Source organism: Trichomonas vaginalis, chromosome IV, assembly GCF_026262505.1.
Source record: "Trichomonas vaginalis G3 chromosome IV, whole genome shotgun sequence".
Classification (NCBI taxonomy): domain Eukaryota; phylum Parabasalia; order Trichomonadida; family Trichomonadidae; genus Trichomonas; species Trichomonas vaginalis.
Window position 1 is genome coordinate 24,560,692 of NC_067206.1, and position 22,269 is coordinate 24,582,960.

The 22,269-nt window shown below is 33.1% G+C and overlaps 12 protein-coding genes and 2 pseudogenes across 14 annotated transcripts, besides 3 other annotated features; 10 read left to right on the plus strand and 4 right to left on the minus strand.

Annotated features, from left to right (window-relative positions):
- Positions 1-5,924: part of a mobile genetic element that runs on past the window's edge.
- On the plus strand, positions 815-1,289 carry TVAGG3_0160730 (organellar and viral DNA polymerase type B; the record flags this gene model as incomplete). The annotated part of the gene is made up of 1 exon (XM_051224960.1): positions 815-1,289. A coding segment is annotated over one exon (475 nt), but the record flags the coding sequence as incomplete, so codon positions are not given.
- Positions 1,436-1,755, plus strand: TVAGG3_0160740 (organellar and viral DNA polymerase type B; the record flags this gene model as incomplete). The annotated part of the gene is made up of 1 exon (XM_051224961.1): positions 1,436-1,755. A coding segment is annotated over one exon (320 nt), but the record flags the coding sequence as incomplete, so codon positions are not given.
- Positions 2,245-2,868, minus strand: TVAGG3_0160750 (uncharacterized protein; the record flags this gene model as incomplete). Its single annotated transcript, XM_051224962.1, has 1 exon — positions 2,245-2,868. The coding sequence occupies one exon, from the start codon at positions 2,866-2,868 to the stop codon at positions 2,245-2,247; it is 624 nt and encodes a 207-aa protein (XP_051109948.1).
- Positions 3,258-4,304, minus strand: TVAGG3_0160760 (keratin-associated protein family; the record flags this gene model as incomplete). Its single annotated transcript, XM_051224963.1, has 1 exon — positions 3,258-4,304. The coding sequence occupies one exon, from the start codon at positions 4,302-4,304 to the stop codon at positions 3,258-3,260; it is 1,047 nt and encodes a 348-aa protein (XP_051109949.1).
- A 340-nt stretch (positions 5,925-6,264) lies between the features above and the next one.
- On the minus strand, positions 6,265-6,798 carry TVAGG3_0160770 (uncharacterized protein; the record flags this gene model as incomplete). Its single annotated transcript, XM_051224964.1, has 1 exon — positions 6,265-6,798. One exon carries the CDS (start codon positions 6,796-6,798, stop codon positions 6,265-6,267), a length of 534 nt encoding a protein of 177 aa, XP_051109950.1.
- Positions 6,799-10,742: 3,944 nt separating this feature from the next.
- Positions 10,743-10,818: a terminal%2Cinverted (terminal inverted repeat of Maverick-3 transposon ID:TVAGG3_0160780).
- Positions 10,743-22,269: part of a mobile genetic element that runs on past the window's edge.
- On the plus strand, positions 11,466-12,411 carry TVAGG3_0160790 (protein of unknown function, DUF4106 family; the record flags this gene model as incomplete). The annotated part of the gene is made up of 1 exon (XM_051224965.1): positions 11,466-12,411. A coding segment is annotated over one exon (946 nt), but the record flags the coding sequence as incomplete, so codon positions are not given.
- TVAGG3_0160800 (protein of unknown function, DUF4106 family) lies at positions 13,391-14,455 on the plus strand (the record flags this gene model as incomplete). The annotated part of the gene is made up of 1 exon (XM_051224966.1): positions 13,391-14,455. A coding segment is annotated over one exon (1,065 nt), but the record flags the coding sequence as incomplete, so codon positions are not given.
- Positions 15,484-16,228, plus strand: TVAGG3_0160810 (annotated as a pseudogene). Its single transcript has one exon. A coding segment is annotated over exon 1 (745 nt).
- Positions 16,605-17,141, plus strand: TVAGG3_0160820 (protein of unknown function, DUF4106 family; the record flags this gene model as incomplete). The annotated part of the gene is made up of 1 exon (XM_051224967.1): positions 16,605-17,141. One exon carries the CDS (start codon positions 16,605-16,607, stop codon positions 17,139-17,141), a length of 537 nt encoding a protein of 178 aa, XP_051109953.1.
- TVAGG3_0160830 (uncharacterized protein) lies at positions 17,473-17,952 on the plus strand (the record flags this gene model as incomplete). Its single annotated transcript, XM_051224968.1, has 1 exon — positions 17,473-17,952. One exon carries the CDS (start codon positions 17,473-17,475, stop codon positions 17,950-17,952), a length of 480 nt encoding a protein of 159 aa, XP_051109954.1.
- Positions 17,981-18,562, plus strand: TVAGG3_0160840 (annotated as a pseudogene). The gene has a single exon. A coding segment is annotated over exon 1 (582 nt).
- On the plus strand, positions 19,251-19,670 carry TVAGG3_0160850 (protein of unknown function, DUF4108 family; the record flags this gene model as incomplete). The annotated part of the gene is made up of 1 exon (XM_051224969.1): positions 19,251-19,670. One exon carries the CDS (start codon positions 19,251-19,253, stop codon positions 19,668-19,670), a length of 420 nt encoding a protein of 139 aa, XP_051109955.1.
- TVAGG3_0160860 (protein of unknown function, DUF4106 family) lies at positions 20,377-21,045 on the plus strand (the record flags this gene model as incomplete). The annotated part of the gene is made up of 1 exon (XM_051224970.1): positions 20,377-21,045. A coding segment is annotated over one exon (669 nt), but the record flags the coding sequence as incomplete, so codon positions are not given.
- On the minus strand, positions 21,282-21,893 carry TVAGG3_0160870 (organellar and viral DNA polymerase type B; the record flags this gene model as incomplete). The annotated part of the gene is made up of 1 exon (XM_051224971.1): positions 21,282-21,893. One exon carries the CDS (start codon positions 21,891-21,893, stop codon positions 21,282-21,284), a length of 612 nt encoding a protein of 203 aa, XP_051109957.1.

Sequence of the window (22,269 nt, forward strand, 5' to 3'; positions counted from 1 at the left end):
TCAAAACAAGCATTTTATGAGCTTACTAAGGGCGTTATAAATGAATTCAAAGGTATTTACATATATCCTGACCTCGTTCATTTTGTTGCTGAATTCAGCAAAAATAATGTTTAGGGTAGATGGTTAGATCTAACACCTTTTCTAACATGTTTTGTCATGATTTCATCGTAAATGTTTTGTCAAGGTTTCATCGTAAATGCTTTGTTATGATTTCATCGTAAATGTTTTGTCATGATGATTTCATCGTAATGAGTGTAAATGACCCAAAAATAATGTTTACGTTAATGGTTTTCAGGTTATTCAATAATTAATTATTTTTGAAGAACTGAAGGTGTTACCATGTTACCATGTGCTACCAGGTTAATTAACTTCTCTGAAAAAATGAGACAACATGACATTTTGACAACACAGTGGGATTAATGAGGAAGGCATTTATGAATTATTTTTGAAGAACTGAAGGTGTCACTATGTCACCATGTGCTACCAGGTTAATTAACTTCTCTGAAAAAATGAGACAACATGACATTTTGACAACACAGTGGGATTAATGAGGAAGGCAAAAATAAATTCCAATCATACTTTATAAAGCATCATTTACAGGTATTTCATCGTCAGTAAATGAATCCTCATTATCGTTTGGTTCAACCTGTTTATGTTAGCATGTTAGATCTAACACGTTTTCTAACCACTTTTCTAACATGGTCTAAAACACACAAAACTCATGAAAACAATTTATTTTTAACACTTTCACAAAAAAAATAAAAAATAAAGTTAGTTTTTTATAAAATATTTTTTTTATTTTGTATGTAAAGATATGATTTCAACAATAGGTTCTACAACACTTCAAACAACAACTTCACCAAACTCTTTAGTTATGAATCCAACATCTATGTTAGTAGAGATGAAAAGCTTCATTCCTTCTTCATATACTTTTGAGACAGAAATCCAGAAGATAAAGCAAGAACTTTTAACAAGTACTTTGGACTGTTGTGCGAAAGATGAACAAAATGAAAAGTATCTTTATGACATGCAGGACATTATTGACCATTTACCCAAATTGCCTGAAATCCAACAACAAAAGCTCACTATTCATGAATTCGATGAAATAGAAGTGAAACCAACTGACTCAGTAGAAATAAAGAAGTTCATACGTAAAGTAAACTATGAGTTTCTAGGATATCATTGCAACCATAAAGTTATGGACAAAGATTGCGACATGGTATATAAGAACATCTCTGACATATATAAATCTGAAGAATTTAAGACCTACGACAACTTTGTTTCGTTAGTTGCTGAATGTGTATGGCAGATAAGAGATAAAGATAAAAGATGTAAAATATGGAACGAACAAATCAGACCTACATATTCTGAGTTAAAGAAAACCATTGACGCCTTAGTTGTTCTAGCAGGTCAAATTTCAATGTATAACGCAAAAATGAACCCACAATGTTCAAAATGTAAAGCAGCAATAAGGAAATATAACTACTCCGTCAAAGAGATAGAACGTATGCGAAACGACTATGCTGACTTAAAGAAAGAAGTAGAGAAACCAGCAGAAGATAAAATGGACATGTTAGCATTTCTGAACAAAAACTATCCAACAGCTGACGATTTCCTATTATCTGATGTCAAGAAGAAGTATAAAGAAACCTTCGGCATAGTTAAAATTTTTGATATTCTTCGTGAAGAAATAGAAGCTACAAAACTGTTTAAAGTCATGAACCATCGCAACATATACCATGTAAACGTTTGTAAATAGTTATGTTAGAAAAGTGGTTAGAAAACGTGTTAGATCTAACATGCTAACATAAACATTATTTTTTGGTGTAAATAAATGGTACCTTTAATGATATCATGACTGTTCTCGTTCATGTCTGATTTACATCTAATGAAAAAGTTTAGAAGAATTTTCTTATTCTTTCTGGTATATTTTTTGTCTTTCCAGTACTCCCGCTCTAATGGTCCCAGATGAGTTGGTTTAGATTCTCTCAAGTTCTTAGATGGTATAACATCTTCAACGCCTCCTTCATAAGTCTTGACAAAGTCATGACAAATCATTTCCCCGACTGTTGTCAAAATGTCATGTTGTCTCATTTTTTCAGAGAAGTTAATTAACCTGGTAGCACATGGTAACATGGTAACACCTTCAGTTCTTCAAAAATAATTAATTATTGAATAACCTGAAAACATTAACGTAAACATTTATTTTTGGTCGTTTATGACAAAAATAAATGGTTCATTTACTCACAATATTTTTGTACAAAACGACCCCCAAGCTTTTAACTTCTTTTCTGCAGCTTCTAATGCTATCTTAGCGAGTTCATATTCTCTAAATTCTCTCTTTAAATCTTCTTGTTCCCATTGGTCTAGTTCGTATGGAGAATCTCTATAACCATAATATATCTCACGTTCATGTTCTAATTGTTTTTCACACATTTTTCTAACTTCTTGTTCGAACAAAGGTTTAGCATTCTCTACTGTATCTTCAAGTTCTTCTTCATCTAATTTCTCATGAACTTTCTTGTCTATGGAGTCCATAATTTTTCCAACTGCTATGCAATATTTTGGAGAAGCCCACATTGCTATATAGTTTATAAGTCTTGGGTCTACATACGTTCCTCTAACCTGTTTGATTTCATCAGGAATTCCTGCATGAATTTTGTATAAAAAAACAACCGTCTGAATTCCGGCGGTTGCTATATTCTTCACAAAATGCCTTATAATACTCTTCCCAGGACTTATTTTCCAACAACTTTCTAAAGTCTTTCCTAAACTGCTGACACATATTTGTTGCATTAATGTAACCATCCTTGTCTCTACGTAAGACTTCAATACCGTTATAAGTGCCTTTTGTGAATGTTTCGCCATTAGATTTGTTCGTGAACGTTTTTGCTTCGACTGACATTTCTGTTCTTACATACAAAATAAAAAAATAAAAATAATTTTAAAACTAACGTTATTTTTGGACTGCAGCAAATTTCCTGTGTTGTTGTCAAAATGTCATGTTGTCTCATTTTTTCAGAGAAGTTAATTAACCTGGTGACATGGTGACGTAGTGACACCTTCAGTTCTTCAAAAATAATTAATTATTGAATAACCTGAAACCATGAGACTTTGTCTCCGGACTCTTTGAGTCACTTAACGTAAACATTATTTCTGCAGTTCATCCATTACTTCATTACCTAATTAATTACAGACATAAAATATATTTAGTTCATTCGGTAAGCCTTGACACAAAAGTCTGGGCTCAAGCACATTCAATGAACGCGGTACCATGCGAATACAGTCACAAATGGTGGCATGTAATCTTTACCCAAGCCTGTTGGATTTGTTGTGAAAGTGTGTGAATGATTTCCTCCTGGTTCAGTTGGTCGAAAAATCTTTTTTGCTGCATTGTTATAAGATAGAGATAAAACGTCATGGCCAGCTTCATACTCTGAGTTGTATAATGGGTGGTCTCTTAATGAGTGGCTATGGTCGCCAGAAAAGTTTGTAGTTCCTGTATGAGTGTGTGGTGGAAGGTTTGCTTCTTTAATTTTCTTCGAACCTCCTGTTTGCTTTGAATATCTAGCACAGTATAAGAATTTATCTACAATCTGCTTCCACATACCAAAACCTAAAACTGTTGCTGGATTTGTTGAGTTCATTGATGTATAAATAGAACCAATAGGATATAATGTTTGAAGTATTTCATTTTTCATGCTTGTAATCACATCATTTACTTCCGACTTCTTTGCATAATTTTCATCAACATAAGTTTTATCTGCTTTAAGGTCTAAACATCCTGAAACCCATTCTGTATCAGCTTTAACTTTAAAAGTCTCAAATGTCCATTCATGATACCATTCAACCTTTTCTTTAATTTCATTATCTTTTTCATCAACATAAACCAAATTTGCCTTCTTATTTAACTCACTATCCACATATTCCTTATCCACCTTCTTCATTATGTCATTTAGGAAACCTTCTATGAATTCCTCATTTAAATTAAACCTTCCAATCTTCAAAACTTTAGGAAATGCATTTAATGCGTAATATCTCTGTTCTTCTGGTGGAATTGATGTTATATCATCCGTTATACCTTTAATTTTAGAATTCATAAATAAAATTTCTTTTATATTTGATATCACTGCACCACCTTTGCAAACGAATTCGAAATGTTCATTTTTCAATACTATCTCCAAATCTCCATATTTCAACCTTTGCGTTTGTTCTGCCGTCTTTGAATTATATGCATATATGGCGTATGTAATGGTCTGAAGGACCTGGGTGCTTTGCGCCTTAAGTTGCTGTTGTTTAATCATTTATTATGATTTAAAAATAAATATTTAATCTGTTATCTCATCAGCTATTTTCTCTATTTGAAATTGCCATAATATTTCATTCATGAATTCTAAATCACAATCAAATAGGTCAGTTATTCTAAATTTAATATTTGATAAATCTTTTGAATGAAGAATAAATGAATTCCCGGATAATTGAAACGGATATGATAAAGAAAATGTGTTTAAGTTGATGGATAAAATGTTTTGTATTGATGGGTAAGAGTTAGGGTCTAATGTTTGATGTGAAAATCTCATTGGGGTATTAACTTTATCACATTTGATTAAAATGAAATTGGAACCAGTGTCAGAATACAAAACATCCCCAACATCTTTTTCAAAATTTAATATCCCCAACAATGAACGAAGATGAGGAGTACAAAATTTAATTTTCAGCGGGAATTTAATAAGGTTATTTATTTCATCAAGTTCAAAAAGTTTATCGGGTTTTGATTTAAAATTTTCTTCATACCATACGATAAATGATTCATTTAAATAACTTAAAATCATGTTAATATCCCATTTCGCTATCACATTATTTATATACATATCATACGTTTTTTCATGGTCTACGACCCCGCCGCTATGTGGCTCATGGTCATCTTTAATAAATGATATATAATCTGAAGGGTCTAAAAGAATGGGATTAAATTTACCACTCACAGAAACGAGAGTAACATTATAAATTCCGCTAACTGTTAAATTTAATTCACAGTTATTATTCGAAATAATATTGATAATTGACATTTTTATTACGATTAAAAATATGGTAAAGCGTTATTTTCCAGTGATAAATAAAACTAGAATAAGATTACCTCAAGAATTCATAAATTCAACGAATTAGAAATTCATTCATGTTATAAATTTTAGTGTTTTCAGAAAATATGAGTCGATGTCATATTCATCAACAGGTTATATTTCACTTCATTCAAATTTAGTTCAATCAAACCCATATAATGACCATTTCATAAGATTTTCAGATGGTATTAAAAATGTAATTGATAGATTAAAATATGAACAGATTGACAATATCGAATTTTTGGAATTTTGGTTTAAATATCCCGATGGAAAAAAGATTGAAGTTAAAGATAAAGCTGATACTATAACAAAAACAATTACAATGACCGATCCGGATAGTGGGGAACAAAAAGAAATAAAACAAACGATAGAAACTGGTGAAAGGTCAATTATTATTGATTATGATTCAAAGGATTATTATTCGATAATGTTAATGCTTGAATATTAAATAGCCTTAACAAAGAATTTTTCAAGTGATATTTTATATTCATCAACTATTTTATTATAAATATCATTATATGTTAAATGAAGTTCAGTTGTTGTTCCGTTCTTTGATATCTTAATTGTGCTAATATCCTTTATAGGATTTATTTTTGCAACTGTTCCGCAGCATGAAACCTCATCATCTATGAAAAATTGAATCTTAACGTCTGAATCTTGAACATCACAAAGAATGGCGATAATGTGAATTAATGATTCATAAGGTAAAATAATTAAACCGGATTGATCAATTAAATTTATTATTGAATCATAATTATTAATTATTATATCACGGTAAATTTTCATTAATTCTGAATTAATGTCTATTTTATATGGGTTCTCGATGTTTGATGAAAGAGGTGGGGGGTATGTTGGATAAGTGGGAATTTCAACAGGTTCTTTACCAGGTTCAGATAAAATGATTGGGTCTCCATCTTCTTTATTTTGCTCCTCCTCCTTTTTCGGTAAGTCACGAGTTAATAAATTTGGTTGAGTTGCTGACTTTGTTAATTCGGGGCTAACATTAACTTTAACATTTTGAATAATTCGTGATTTATCATCATTTACGTTATAACCAACCGTAATCTCTGCTTTTGCGTTAGTGTTCTTTTGACTAGTGAAACGTCTTCTCATTTATATTCGAATAAAAAATATATTTAAACTTTTATTTTGCTGGAACTTTTGAATCTATTATTCCCTGTATTTGTTCATGAAGTTGATTTTTAGCTGTTTCATCGAAATTAATAGACCGAATATATTCATTAATTGCATTCTTATAATCATCTGATTTCTCAAATTTTCTTTTATCTGATTCCTTAACTAAATCATAAGTTAAACCACGTTGCTGATATAATGGTTTCTTAATTAAATCTTTGAATGCTTGAGATAAAGCACCTGATGCAATTCTTGCTACTATAATTGGTTGGAATTGCTGTTTAAGTTCATCTTTAACATTTGCGAAAACTGGATCGAATAAAGCAACTTTAAAGAATTTCTTAGCTGAAATTTCAGGTCTAATATTTGCATATTGACCATCAAACTGGTTAGAATATCGTGGTAATCCATCCGGTCCCTCTTCAATAGCATTTAATTCTTCATTGAAATAAGAATATGGATTATGACGGAATGAATTAATTGGACCATTTTCACCTTCTCCAATGTATTGTTTAACAGCTTTTCCATTTTCATCAAATTGCATAGGATAACGTTCATTATATACTTTACGTTTAGGATAATCAGATATAGTTAATTTATAACCATTTATGACTTTAATATTACCTTGACCATCAGTAACGAAAACTTCATTTATACCATCAGGTTTTCCATTTGGACCCGTAATGTCTGCTTCGTGTGCTTCCCAATTTGGACCATGACGTTTGGCATATGCTTGAGCTTCTGGTAATGTTAAAACGTTTCTCATTTGTTTAACATCTTTTTGAAGACCAGCAACAATATGAACTAATTCTTTCATTCCATCAGGAACTTTCATAGTCCTATTATATGCACCCCTTTTGTTTGTTCCTTGTTTTAATGGAACCTGTAGAAGATTTACCATTTCTGTCATGTTTAATTATAAATAAAAAATAAAAAATAATTATAAAAAAGTTAATCAAATTTAACACTTCCTTTATTTAAATCAACTATTATTTTTCCATGTTCACCTAATTGCTGATATTGTGTGTAAAGTTCATTAATGCTCATTGGTAAATTCACTTGATAAAGCATAACGTTCAACTGTTGACGACTAAACCCACTGAAAATGAAAAGTGTTGATAGATTTTGATTTAATGTTTGTGCTTAATGCTTTGAAATATTGAACAGCCATAAAGAATGAACACTGAATGTGTCGACATTGAGTTAATAACTGATTAAAATATGATTTCTCATTTTTATTAGTTTTGATTTCACCGCATCATCTAGAAAAATGAGTGAATGCAAAAATTCTCTATCAAAATTTGAAATAGAAAGTGTTTCAAATAATTCATCCCGTTGTTTATCAATAATTTTATCCTCTAATCCTTGCTTCTTGATTGTATTATATAATTCTTTATACATTAAAAGTTTTTAAATAATCTTCTGCTTCTTCTTGTGATAAATAAATAATTGGAATTTTGATTAAATGCTTTAAAGATTCAAATGTATCATCTGAAGGTGAACCGAACGGTTGATATAAATTAACACATGTGAATAGGTAAGTGTTAGCAATAAATAATTTGTTTTAATATCGTTAATTTTTACCTTTATTCTGTTTACCAATTGCTGCAGTGATTTGAATTTAAGTAACATTCAGAATATGGAATTTTCATTAATTTTTCCTTAGATAGAGCATTTCTATTATCACTCAATGCTTCATTAATCATATCATCTACGTATGTATTATATACTCCTGCTAATTCTTCATAAGGGGTGGATGAATTTAAATCCATTTAATCAAAAATAAATTTATAATTTAAACATTTCTATTCATCAATATTTCATCATATGAACTTCTATACTGTGGTGGTGTACCTATTGGATGATATTTTCAAACCTTCATCCGGTGTCCATGTCCAAATATGTAGTCCTAGTAAACCAAACCTGAGGAGGATTTGTCACCTTTGAACAGTAAGTGTCATTTTCACCCTGAATGATTGGATAAGCTTTCACTTGTACTGTAACTTGTGAGTTGAAAGTTTCTAATCCATCAAAGAATATACCCGCTTCCATCACGTTGAACTGGAATAGTGCATAAGAATGAAGTTTGGTCTTTCCACGTTCTAGCTAATGGCGTGCCATATCATCATTCAGTGGTCTAGTTAATGAGTCCTCGTATTCTTCTGTGCATTCATTCACTCCATCTAAATCAGAAGCTTGAAGCATACGTGTAAAGAATATGTCGCCCACTGTGGTCATCGCTTGATCGGGGAAGTTTCTGGAATCTATAGTGACCTGAAGACCTCGAAGCATTGGATTTTCTAAAACCGTTCTTTGCATTGCATTCTTCGGAAATGTTAACACAACATCTGTAACATTATGAAGAGCGTATGAGAAATCTGAAGCTAATACCTTCAGGAGTGATGCAACCTCCATTTAGTGAACGAACGTCAATATGTTGAGCTGGAATCATGAATGGATCTTCCTTACTGAATAAACGTGGTATTGCTTTAACTGATTCTTCAATTAAACCGTATCCTGGTGTAATGCATTTATCCTCTAAAACTTCCATCTTTGTGCATGAAATAATAACATCATCAACTGTTGCGTCAGCAGATGTAGCGGCTAAGCTTGTAATAATTTGGCAGGAAGTCCGATTTGTTGGAATTTGCGATCAATATTTATAAACATGATTCATAATCTTTTCATAATTTTCATCAGTTATCTTTTCATAAACGTAATTTTTGTAAATCAGCAACTCTTAACGGGTCAACCTGACAAAATACTAAATATCCTGAAAACATAATATTTAAGAATGATATCACCAAATGATTTAGGATAATCATCGAACGCCTGAAATTCTAACAAATCATTTACCGGAAAATCATATCAAAAGTGATATCACTTCTTCATTTGCGTTCTTGAAAACTTCTGAGGGTCAATATATTTACCACATACTGAGTTATCATATTTTGAACATTATTATATAACGAATGAACAAACTTTTTAACTTTCCTTTCTGATTTTGGTTTATATGTTGCAAATGCGAAAGATTCACGGGCGCAATCCATCTGAAGATAACCGGCATCCCCTCTTTCGGTTTCTACTTCTAATTGTTTAAAGCTTTGATTTGATGATTTGTAACCAACGAATAAACGCATGCATTTAAAAGCGGCATCACATGTGAAAGCTTTATTTGAAACTAGATTGCTTTAACTTTGCGTTTAAATATGTGTGTCACCTAATTGATTCACATCATGAGCCCGGATTTGTAATTCTTAAATGAGTTTGTTTATCATCAAAATATGGAGCAATCATCAATCATAGCATGAACTTTCAAGTTCTCTATAATATCTTCTACCGTCATTCTTTGCGAATATTTCATTTATCTTTTCGAATGAATGAAATACATTTCCATTAATCGGTTTAGTGTTTGGCACCAAATAGTTAGTCGTCATTTATTATAAATAAAAAATCAAAATTAAAAGATGAAAATGAATTTTTAATTTTAATGAAATAATCAACTATGGCTGCAGGTATATTTAAGAAACTGTGGGATAAAGTAAAAAGAGGAGCGCATAAAGTTTGGGAAACAATGAAGAAGGAGCAAATTGGATATTTAAGAATAAAGAAGCAATTAGTGACGTTGCTGAATCAATACACCAAAAGCTGCCCCAATAAGAGAAATTTAAATAAAGGAGAAAAAGTTTATCAAAGACTTCAACCGATACTAAGATAAAAATAATTTATTTTTCCACTATCTACCTCCTATTTTATTAAGTATTCCTTCAGCAATTCCACCAACTGCGTTACCTGCTTGTGCTCCCATCGCTGGATTACCTGCTTTAGTACCTAATACTCCACCTATGATAGTTCTTGCCGTTTTCGCTACTGGTGCCAAAAAGTTTGCAACGGGTTTAATAATCTTTTTATAAACCCAACCCGCAGCTTTCTTAATTCCATCCCATAATTTTTTAAAGAATCCTGCAGCCATTTCTGATTTAATATTAATTAAAAAATATATTTCATCACTTATATTCTAATTTTTATTTAATGATAAATGAGACCAATTTTAAAAATAAATGAAACAGAGGAGGAAGAAATAAATGAAAGTGAAGATGTTCAAAATAAAATAAACATTGTTAAACCCATTACTGAAATAAAAATTTTTTCATCTGTTGAAGAATTTAATGACTATTATGCTAATAATAAAAAATTATTTGAAGAATTGACAACATGTAAATTGAATAAAATGTTTAAAGTTGATGGATTCAAAATTTCAAAAATAAAGGGGGTGGTTAGTTTGAAATCTATTCCTCAATCAAGAATCACCTCATTAATGAAAATAGATGATTTAACAAAAAGAATAGAAGAGATTGAAGAAAGAATGAATCAAATAATTGATTTCATAAATTCAAATAATCATTAGTTTCTTAAAGTTCTATGTTGAACTCATCAAATTCTTTTTAAAGTTTATTTTTTAAAAAAAATTTTATTTTTTATTTCATTAAAAAAAAGGTAGTGGGGCTTCCTGGCACTTCGTGCCCTCTAGCCCCGAAGATGTTTAGTATAAATGAAGTTTTTTTGGGTATTGGGGGCTTTCCAGGGGCTGCGCCCCTTCTAGCCCATAAAAATTTTTGAGAGTCGTCGCTGTTGACTTTTTTTGTAGAGCACTCAAAATAGTATAACGTTGTCCGGACAAGTAAGGGTCTATCGTCGCTACAGGAAAAGTTACGGGCGTTCCAAGGAAGTATACTTTGAGAGACTCTTTAGAAACTTTAGACGTTTTACATAACCATCCATGCTTTTACTTTACATCCGATAAAAGTGGTTTGGAAACTGTTATGAGATGGTTAGAGGACATACATGACTATGAGTTTAGATATGACAAGATAGAATATGAGAGAGGTCCTATAAACCGGAGAAAGTGTCATATAAACATCTGTCAAAAGCCGCTTTTTAACTTCACTTAAAATGCCACGTAAGCTACGTAAGAATATACGTAAGAGGAAGAGAGCATTGAAACATCCAATAGTAAGACTGACACCACAACAACAGTTGCAACAACAAATGCTGAATGACCCCACTATGTTGCAACAAATGTCAAGCAATCCTATGCTTTTAAACCGAGTCATTGGTGCACAGAGTGGAGGTTTAAGAGCGGCACTTTTAGCGAAAATGGCAGGCTATGGTGGAACTGCAGACGGAACAGCCTATAACCCTCAAAGTCAAATGAATTTGAGTTCACTCAAAAATCAAATAACAGATGTCAAAAAGTCAAACATAGACATACAGAAACAAATAAGTGAAAACGAAAAGAAACTAGAATACGACAGACACACAAAGAAACTCAATGAGTTAAACGTAGAGAAAAAGAAGAAAGAAGAACAACTGAAAGAACTAAGTACAGAGCAATATGCGAAAAAAGTGTCAGAAAAAGCAGCAGAAGTAGCAAAAATGGAACAAGATGTTTTAAATTTGAAAAACCATACTACTCAATATAAAGTACTGAAAGATGAAGAGATAAAACAAAAAGCCCTGAAGACATATATGGATAGCGATGAGTATAAAAAAGAAGTTGAAGCAAATGTAAAGGCAGAAAAACTTTTACAGTTGCAAAACCAAACCGTACAGTATGAAAACTTAGCACAAGAAAGTAAAAATAACGACGCAGCCATGCAAAAGGCAATGAAAAGCGCAGAATATATAAAAGCTAACAATGACTGGTTAGATGCCCAAGCCAACGCTAAAGCAGCCCAACTTATAGGGTCAATAAGGACAAAAATACAAGCGGATGAAGACAGTTCAAATGAAGCTTTAACGAATGCTGACTTTAAGAACGCCTTCGAAGCTCTTCATAGTAAGGTGAAACTAGTGAACGACTTCTCATCTGGAAAGAAACTGAAGTCTGAAGGTTTCGACAAAGAGTTAAGAGAAGTAGCACAAAATATGACGAAAATAACAGATGCAGCAACGAGACAGGCAGTTCAAAGTGCCTATGACGCCGTTAGAGCAACTGTTGTGGAAAGTCAAGAAAAAGAGTTACAACAGACCAAAACAGACCTAGTAAATGCTTTCTTAAAAACGAAAAGTCAGGTAGGACATTACGCTGCAGATGGAACATATGTGCCAGCTGGTGGAACTTATATACCAGCTGGTGGAACTTATATACCAGCTGTTGGAATTTATATACCACCAAACCCTCCAAGAGAAGCACCTGCACCAGGACTACCTAAAACATTTACATCGTCACATGGACACAGACACAGGCGTGCACCAAAACCAACACAACAACCAACAGTTCAAAACCCTGCACAACAACCACCTCCACAACCAGCACAACAACCAACAGTTCAAAACCCTGCACAACAACCACCTCCACAACCAGCACAACAACCACCTCCACAACCAGCACAACAACCACAAACAGAGCAAGGACATAAAAGAAGTAGAGAACAAGGAAACCAAGAATTCTTAAAAATGCTTAAGGAAGAGTATGGTTACCGAGATACTATTGACTTTAGTGACAGATATAAAGAAGCTATTAGAAAGTTCAAGGAAGGAAATACTGACCCGAACCTATTTAGCTTTATGACTCAGCACCAAATCAGATATAATCTCAAACCTGGAAAATACAAGCTCACTAAGGGATATGATTTAATAGCATATCATCCAAATGACATGGATGAATTTACTCCGAGATATTTGATGTCAGAGCTAAATGACAATTCAACTCTCTTCATAAAACGCGTAAAAAATAGAGACGGAACGAAAGAAGAAAGGCTTATGAATGCGAATGACTTAAATAGGGAATTTGCTAAAAACGGTCTCGGAATATATGAAATGTCAGCAGATGAGGTACAAGAAACTCCACAGGAAGAAGTTCAGATACAACCAGACATGGAAGAAATAGTTCAGCAACAACAGCTAGAAGAGCCTGAAGGAAACGAACAAGTCCCTCCTTTGGAAACTAACTTCACAGAACTAGATGAAGATTTGGAACAGCCGAAAAATCTTGACCCTCAACAAGAGTATGAGGTGAATATGGAATCTTTCCAAGAGTCTAAGAAAAATTCAGCTGACATAGTAGAAGAATATCGAAAAATGTTTGCCGACATACAAAAGACTCCAAATCAGATGAAAATATTCAGCATAGAATGGAAGTACTGAAAGAAAATGTACGCAAATACAACAATCCTTTTTACTACTTACGACCATATAACGTTCAATCTTTGGCTGAACTCGGTGAAAATAAAAGGTTAAATTTCAACAAAACATATAGAAATGAAACATTGTTTAAAGTTCATTCAGAACCTAACCAAGATGGAAACAAACCTACTTTTGTTTCTGCAGACTATGGAACTACAATGAGATGGGGTCATAAAGCTAATCCGGATAGGTGGTTCATAAACTTACAACCACAATTCCAAGAAGTTGTAGACGCAATGGAAGTCAATGGTGAACCAGATATAGCTGGTATTTTCAGCGCGGCTTTAATGCCATTGAAAGATATGAAACATGCAGATATTTTGGACCAGTATGAAATGAACATGGCTGATGGAAATATAACACCTGACGTTCTAAAACATTTATCTCAAAGAACTACACAGAACCATAAAGATGGTATATTTGGTGAAGAGTTTAGAAAGAAAGTTAGGGAGAGAGAAGGAAGAGAACCTATTGTACATGACCTTGCAAACGAAAGTTTGCAAAATGTCATAAAAACTTACTTTGTAGACAATGAACTGAGAAGGGATGAATATTTAAGAAAACTCAAATGGACAGTACCAAATGAAATGTTAGTATTGAAAAACACGTTCCTTGACAAAATAAAACCAACTACAGAAATAAATGACGCAAGACTGAAATATTGGGTAAAAGCTTTCCCATTCACAAAAGATATAATTGGTTACATGGAAAGAAAACCAGAATGGCTACAAAAACATATATTTGGAAACGAGCATATTCCATATGGACAAGCTCTGTTTGAAGAGCTTGAACCGGAAACTCAGGAAAGAGTCATGCAAACAATAAGCGACGACTCAAATACAAACTATGACAAAATCTTTCTAGGATATTGGTTACCTGAGATGGGCGACCAGAGCCCAAAGGCAAAAAGGACATGGGAAATTTACAACATACTAGGTGAACATGAGGCAAAGATGCAACAACTTGAAGCAGAGGGCAAGTTACCAAAAGCGACACCAAAGAAGAAGAGAAGAGTAGAACAAAGTGAAAGTAGTGAAGAAGTAACTTCATCTAGTGAAAGTAGTGGCAATGAAGGAAAAAGAAGAGTTAAAAACTCAGTCAGGAAGAAAGTAAAGCTTGGTCCACGTGGGTTCTATTATGACACATAAATTCAACTATTCTATATTTTTACCCATATGAAATGTACGCCGCTCAGAATATAACGCCAACAGTTTTGGATGCCATGAACGGAAATGTTTCCGAATGGTATAACGAATGCGACAATGCCATTAGAAGGTCAGAAATAGTTCCTGGAACTTACGAATATAACAACTGCTGTTTCTTATGGAAACGTAGGTGAGTTTGGAGAAGGTTCTTCAACAACAGTAGATATTGCTTGCGACAGGTTTCATATTATTTCTATTGACAACTCTTTCTTATACGTGGAACAAGACATTGAAATAAAACCTTCTGCCAAGTTGTCTGACAAGAAAGGTTGCAATGGAATTTTCTATGTCGGATACCAATATGCTCCAGAAGTTTTCATGGGATATAAGATATATTCTAACTCTGACTTAGTTCAAACAGTAACATGGGCAAACTATGAATGGTTCGCTTTGAGAAACTCAGTACAACCACAAGCTAGAGAACAAACAGACCAGTATGCAACTATTGAGAAAATAAGAAGACTTGACCCTAACGTTCCAGGAGTTTATGTTAACCTTTCTGGTTCAGATGGAACTGCAGTAACCAAAGTAAAACTGAAACTTAGAGTTCCTTTGTTATCTTTCCTCATCTTCAGGTTTTTAAGATACTTACCAAACTGGGCAGGAAAAATTTCTATCGAACTTACTCCAAGCAAAAATAACTTAGTCATTGCACCAACGCAAGACCCATTCAGCATTACTGTAGCTGGAACTGGTGGAGCCAAGTTCTGTGACTTTTGCAAAGACAAAGTTGACTTAGACTTTGGTTTCTCAAACCTCAACACTGAAGTAAACTATTATTTCAATGCTGCTGGAACTGCTTGGGACCCAGTTAAGTTCACATGCGAAAAATTTGAATGCAAGAGAATAGAAAGCAGACTTGCAGTCTATATGTTGGACCCAGATATTTCAAATGCTTTAGCTGCCAAATATATTGCAGTTCCACTTATGTTCCCTATACACCAAATATCTGTCAAAGACTTTGCAGGTGAAGTTGGAAACCAAAGTGCTGACCCAGGTGCAAGAACAGATATTGCCTTAACAACTGCAATGAAACATGCAGATACTATGTTTGTACTGTTCAGACGAACTATAAATGACTATTCTTGTTTCTACAACCCTGGTATTAAATATCATATAAACATAGATGGCAAATACTATCCAAGAGAAGAATATTCTACAGTTGAGGATATGAGGTCATACAACTTGACATTAGATGCTATGAACTTTAACAACAACTTCACAACAACCATTAACCCTGAAATGCAAAGTTCTATTATGCCATATGTGAAAGTATGGACTCATACAGGAGGTCAAAAAACTCAATATACAAATGGAGACCGTTCAAACTTTTGGCTTGGCATTCCATTTGCTGACTCAGAAGACTTTATGGGTGGTATTTCAACTGTTGGTACAGTTCAAATACAATATACTGGTGACAGAGACGGTCCAGATGAATTGAAAGCAAAGAAGTTTACAAAACCAATAGCACTTTTCACGGAAGATGCTCTTTTGAAGATTCGTTCGATGAAACCTGCTGGGGCTCCTCAGATTGGTATAACGACAGCTTCCATCGAGCAGATTTTGGCAGCAGGTCAGTAAGTTGTTCTTGAACTGACTTCTCTCCGTCAAATATTGACAGTACGCCAGTTTTGACATAATATTGTATTATAAACTTTCCTTTAGAAATATCGGTCAGTTTTGTTGTTATATTTTTGTCAACGTCGAGAACTTTCACCATTTCAGTTATACCAACTTTCTTTGCTTTATGAAAATATTTTGGTTCAGCAAATATTGCTATTCTATAACATTTTCCATTGTTTGTATAAAGAACTATTCTGTCAATGTATTTGTATTGTTTGTGTGTGTAAACTTTGTTTTGCTTCAATTCGAAGAGATACTCAAATACGTCCATCTTTTTATTCTAAGTAAAATGTCATTTCCGAAAAATAGAAGCGTAAGTGTTTCAAAAGGTTTAATGGCAGTGGCAGATGTGAAGTTAAATTCACCAACTCAAACAAACAGTCAAAGTGTTGTTGTCAATGTCAAAGACAGAGATGTTGAAGTGGGGAAACCATACGAAGACGAAGATGGTATAACAATTGTTCCTGTAAAAGAACAACCAACATATCCTGAAGTTAGCAGAGACTTAAGTTCTGTTGCAGATATTCGAAATGACTACCAACAACTTAAAGACAAACTTAAAACTCAGGAGAAGATTTGTCAAGCTTTAGGTATAATGTTAAACTTGGTCGAACACAACCCTGTAAAAGTGAACTCATATGTCATTGCACCTCATGAAGTTTTGAAAGAACTATTGAAACTTTTGACAGAGGCAGACGATATAAACATCAAAGAAATAGAACCCGACATTGCTTGCTGTGGTGTTTCATATAATGTCATTGACAAGATATACGTTATGAAAGGAGGTGAAACGTTGAACTTAAAATATAGTTTCCCAGACGTTATAAAAATATTTGACGACCACAACATTTCATTAAAATTTAGTTGCTAAGTAAATGGCAGAAGACATAGTGGTTTATACTATTACGACTAAAAACCCTGAGTCATATAATTCTATAACAACAAACTTACAAAGTCCTCAAGGACGATATTGTAAACTGACCTTAAACACGATGACGACTAAAGCCTGTTTTGCTCTTTTGACACCAGAAGACTTTGTTGTTGTGAATGGTAAAAAATACTCCTTTGAAGATACTTACTCAGATATACCACCAACAGGTTTTGTTGACTTATTTAATACTTTAAGGACGGATGTAACATGTGCTGCAACTAGAGCAGGTTTCATTATGTTTGGATGTCCGACTGAGTTTACTATAAACGATATGAGCTATAATACAAAACTTATATCTGGTTTTTACTACCAACAGTTTCCTATAACAGGAAAAGGTGTCATACAAGGTTTGTCTGTTCCATTGACTTTAAGTACACCTATTTTATATATTGTTTCAAACTTAGGTTCAAAGTGCTATTCGAATGTCGACAGAAACTACTATGACCAAAAGATACTCATGCGTATAAACAACACTTTCTCTGCTGGTTTGCCTATTGTTCATTCGAATGCAGAGTTTTCAGCTTTAGTGAACTCAAACACTTTGGCAAACATAAACTTAACCTTAGTTGACGCAAACTTTGTTCCTGTAAAACTTTTATGTCCTATGTATTTGTCAATGACGGCAGAAAGTTTCGAATTGGAAGATGCAACTGGTGAAAGTATTGTACTACAAGAACAACTTCAACAACAAATAGCTCAAGAACAACAAATGCAACAAATGGAACAAATGCAACAACAAAGTCAAGAATAAAAAAAATATTTTTTTTATTTTTATAAAAATGTACAGAATAGATGTTTCAGATTTTTATGACTTCCAAGCCTTCAGAAATATGTGTCCATTTAGAGACTATAACAAAGCAGTCAAGAATTTGAAACGTTTAGTCATTTATGTCGACTCTGCCCCAGAATGTTATGTTATGAAAGAATGGGATGTAGTCTTTAACAAACCAAGAGCAACAATAGTTTCAGAACAAGAATGTAGACAGAAACTTAAGAAAATAAAAGTCGTACAAGTTGGCATGAAGATGTTAGATGCTTGGGATATCTTATTGTCAAAACTTGAAGATTTTTCAGTTCGTGGTATAAAGTTCTATACACCATCTCCAAACTTCTATTCTATCTTCACTGGATATAAATACGAACAAGTAGAATGGAAAGAAAATGTTATAGAAGCTTGGTTAGACCATGTCAAAGAAATTATATGCAATGGAAACGAAAGAGTCTATGAGTATATCTTATGTTGGTTTGCAAACATCTTACAACATCCAAGTGCTAAAAATGAAACTGCTCTCATTATAATTGGAAAACAAGGAACTGGTAAAACACATTCTTTACAGATATCTTATGCAAACTGTTAGAAGGTTATTCGAACCCTAATATGACAAACTTAGAAAACATCTGCGGTAAATTTAACTCTTCAATAGAGAATATGAAACTTATAGTATGTAACGAACTTCAAAGTATAGATACAACAAAGTTTTGAACTCAGATGCTTTGAAGAGTCTTATAACAGACAAAGTTGGAGTTGTTGAAAGAAAGTATAAAGACCAAAGAGTTTGTGAAAATGTTGCAAATTTCATTATGGTTTCAAACAATGCTGTTCCGATGAAGTTAGAAAGTTCTGACAGAAGATATGTAGTTGTCAGAACGTCAGATTCTCATATGCAAGATACAGAATATTTTGACGCTTTGTCAGAAACTTTGACATCTGACTTTTACAACCACTTGTTCTCATATTTCATGACATTAGATATTTCTAAGTTCAATCCAAGACAAATTCCACATACCGAAGAGAGACAAACATTGTTAGAAGCAAACAAGAGTGTATATGAACTGTTCATAGATGAAACTGACTTTGAGTGTTTAGATGAAAGGTCATTGTACGATTCGTATAAACAATATTGTCAAGAATATGGTTATATGACAGCGTCTAAACGAACATTCTTGGCAAATGTCAAAAGTCTTTTAGACGTACAGAATGGTGTATATACAAAGAAAAATTTTTCTGAGTAAATTTTAAAAAAAATATTTTTTTATCCGATAGAAAAGATGACGAAATTCATCTCAGTAAACAAGTACATGTCAGGACTTAAAGAAGAACTAGACCCATTCACATATTTGAATGTTTACTTCTACCATTTTGAAAAGTCTTCATTCAGCAAAGTTTGGAACATCGAACCAGTTAAGTTTGCTATTGTGACTAAAAATGGTGCGAAATTTGAAGACTTAGACATAGAAGGTTTGTTAACAGTCAAAGAAAGTTTTGACAGAAGGTTTTCAAACCTTAAAGAAGGCAAAGCATACAAACTTGTTATACCTTATGAACCAAAGAAAGCAGACGACTATGAATATTATGAGTCTAAGATAGTTGAAGTTCAAGGTAAATTGGGTAAAAAGATTTTAGAGTCTAAGCCGGTGTTTGCTCCTAAAGAGGAAGAGAACATTGACATTGACCCAGAAATGATCTAAAAATAAAATTTTATTTTTACATGTCAAATTTCTTCTTCTCTGGCTCTGGTTCTTTCTTCTCTTCTTCTACTTTCTTTTCTTTCTTTTCTCTCTTCTTCTTTTCTGGTGGAGTTATGTCAAACTTCTCAGAACCATATTTTTGTAAAAGTGCTTTGTCATTTAATAGCTCTTCTATTCTGTTTTCTATTTCATTTTCAAGAACAGCGCATGTGTCTTCTTTGCATTCTAAGAAGTTTTGTTGGACTTCATCTCTCCAAGAGGCGTCATCTCTGTCAACAAGTCTGTCATTGACAAATTTTAAGACTGCTCTGCTTAATGTTTTATGGTTCTTGTCATATTCCCAGAAACAGAACTTTAGAACAAATTCCCCTTTCTTGTTTACACTATGTAAGATTTTATGGTCTACAGATGTTTTGCTGTCGAAAAGTTTATCTCGAATATAGATAGCGAAATCACTAGACATTTTCTAAAAGATAAAAATTTTAATTTTTCTAAAAATATGTTAGAAAAAAAGTTTGCTGACATTGACAAGAAATTTGAGAATGTTTTAAATAAGAACAAGAGGAAGTTGGAAAATGCTCAGATAAAGCCTATACATGACAAGTTCTTATTTGCTCAGAATGGTATAACAGGTCTAATTGCACCACCTGGGTCGGGTAAGACTTTCACTTATCTTAAAATGGCTGCACAACAACAAGAACTAGATGAGAAGAACCCATTCTATGAGTTAGTAGTCATTTGTAGTACTTCGGGTCAATTTGACCAAACCGTCAATTCGTTCAAAGATATTATAAAGAAGTCTAAGTTAGTATGTATAAAAGACTCTGAGTTGTTAGATTGGATAAAGAAGTACCAAAGAAGAGTTTTGAAGTACAATGCTATAAATGAGTATGTCAATTCGAAGTTTAAAGACCCAAATGAGGAAATGCAGAGAATATTAGAGAAGAAACACTTCAGAAACAAACAGAAAGAGATAGAATACATTTCGAAGAAATTGCAATCTTACGATTGGAAGACTTACCCTCACAGATGTCTTCTTATCTTAGATGACTTTGCTTCTCATCCTTTGTTAAAGAACAGAGAACAAGACATGTGTCGAATTCTTAAGAAGCTCAGACACTTTAACATTTCAGTTGTCATTTGTGTACAGACAGCCAAGAGTTTAAGTAAGGATGTAAAGAGAATACTTACTGATATTATACTTTTCCCCGGATTGTCCGAAGACGATTTCATGGAACTTATGAAAGAGTCCATGGCAGGTAAGTTTGACAGACATGAACTATGGGAGAAGTACAAAGTCATACAAGACCCTCATACTTCTTTCAGAATTCATATCTACGCAAACAAAGTTCAAATTGTAAAAAGTCAAGCTTGAAAAATGTAAGTGTTTAGTCTTAGTAAGTCTGTTGTGGTTCTGCAGCTTTCGGTTCTTCTGGCTTTGGAAGGCATTCAGGAAGAGGAACGTCAGTCATCCGTTTGTGTCCTGTCGGAAGGAAGAGTTCTTCCTGTCGGAAGGAAGGACTCGGAATGCCAGAAGGATTTGACAAGACAATTTACCTTATAGAGCTACCTGAGCCATCTGACTTTCACAAAAGACCAAAAATAAACGCTTTACATGTATTTTTCAGCAACTTCGTCAAATAATTTTATAGCTTTATCTATCTCATCTACTTCAAACGTTTCTTTACCTTTCGTGGGAGCACCATACATTTTCTCAAACTTTTCAAGTAGTTCTGTTTCAGCAGCTCTCATATCATTTACAAACACAACCTTGACTCTATTGACTGTAGAGTCATATCTTTGAGTTATATTATATGTTCTTCCTATCTTATATCTCTTTGTATTGAAGTCCTTCGGTTTCTGAACGATGTAAAGTAAGCCTTCACTGCAACGTTCCGTATCGAATGAACCATATGTTATGAAATTATATCCAACAACTGGGTCTAACCATAACAAAACTATTGGTATAAGACTTTTGTCAATGAGATATGCTGTAGTTCCACAGAATCTTACCGATATCATAAACTCAGGATTTCTTGTCAAAATTTTCTGAGTTGAAGCAATTCCAACCCAATGCCATGTTTTCTTTCCAGATGGTGTTAGAATGTCTGACAAAGAATATTTGTTGTATTTCTTTGAGTATCTTACGTTTAAATCACCTATTCTAACCATTTTGGTGTCATTGTCTATCTTTTTAACTGTTTCAAACTCAATGTTTGTCATTTCCTGTTCTTACATACAAAATAAAAAAATAAAAAAAAATAAAACTAACTTTTTTTTTCTATCTTGTATAAAAGATATGATTTCAGGGATTTTTTTACGAAGAGTAAAAGTTCACTTCGTCAAAAAAATACAGTTATATCATGAAATTTGGTCATTTTTTCACGATTTTCATGTGTTTTAGGCGAGTAAGATTTTTTACTTACTCGCATTTTTTCACGATTTTCATGAGTTTTTTTTACGATTTTCGAATGGAATCTCTTTCCTCGATTTTTCGAGGGAAGCAAGCATATGAGGAAATTCATGATTTTTGGTCATTTTTTCACGATTTCAGGGATTTTTTTTACGAAGTGTAAAAGTTCTCTTCGTCAAAAAAATA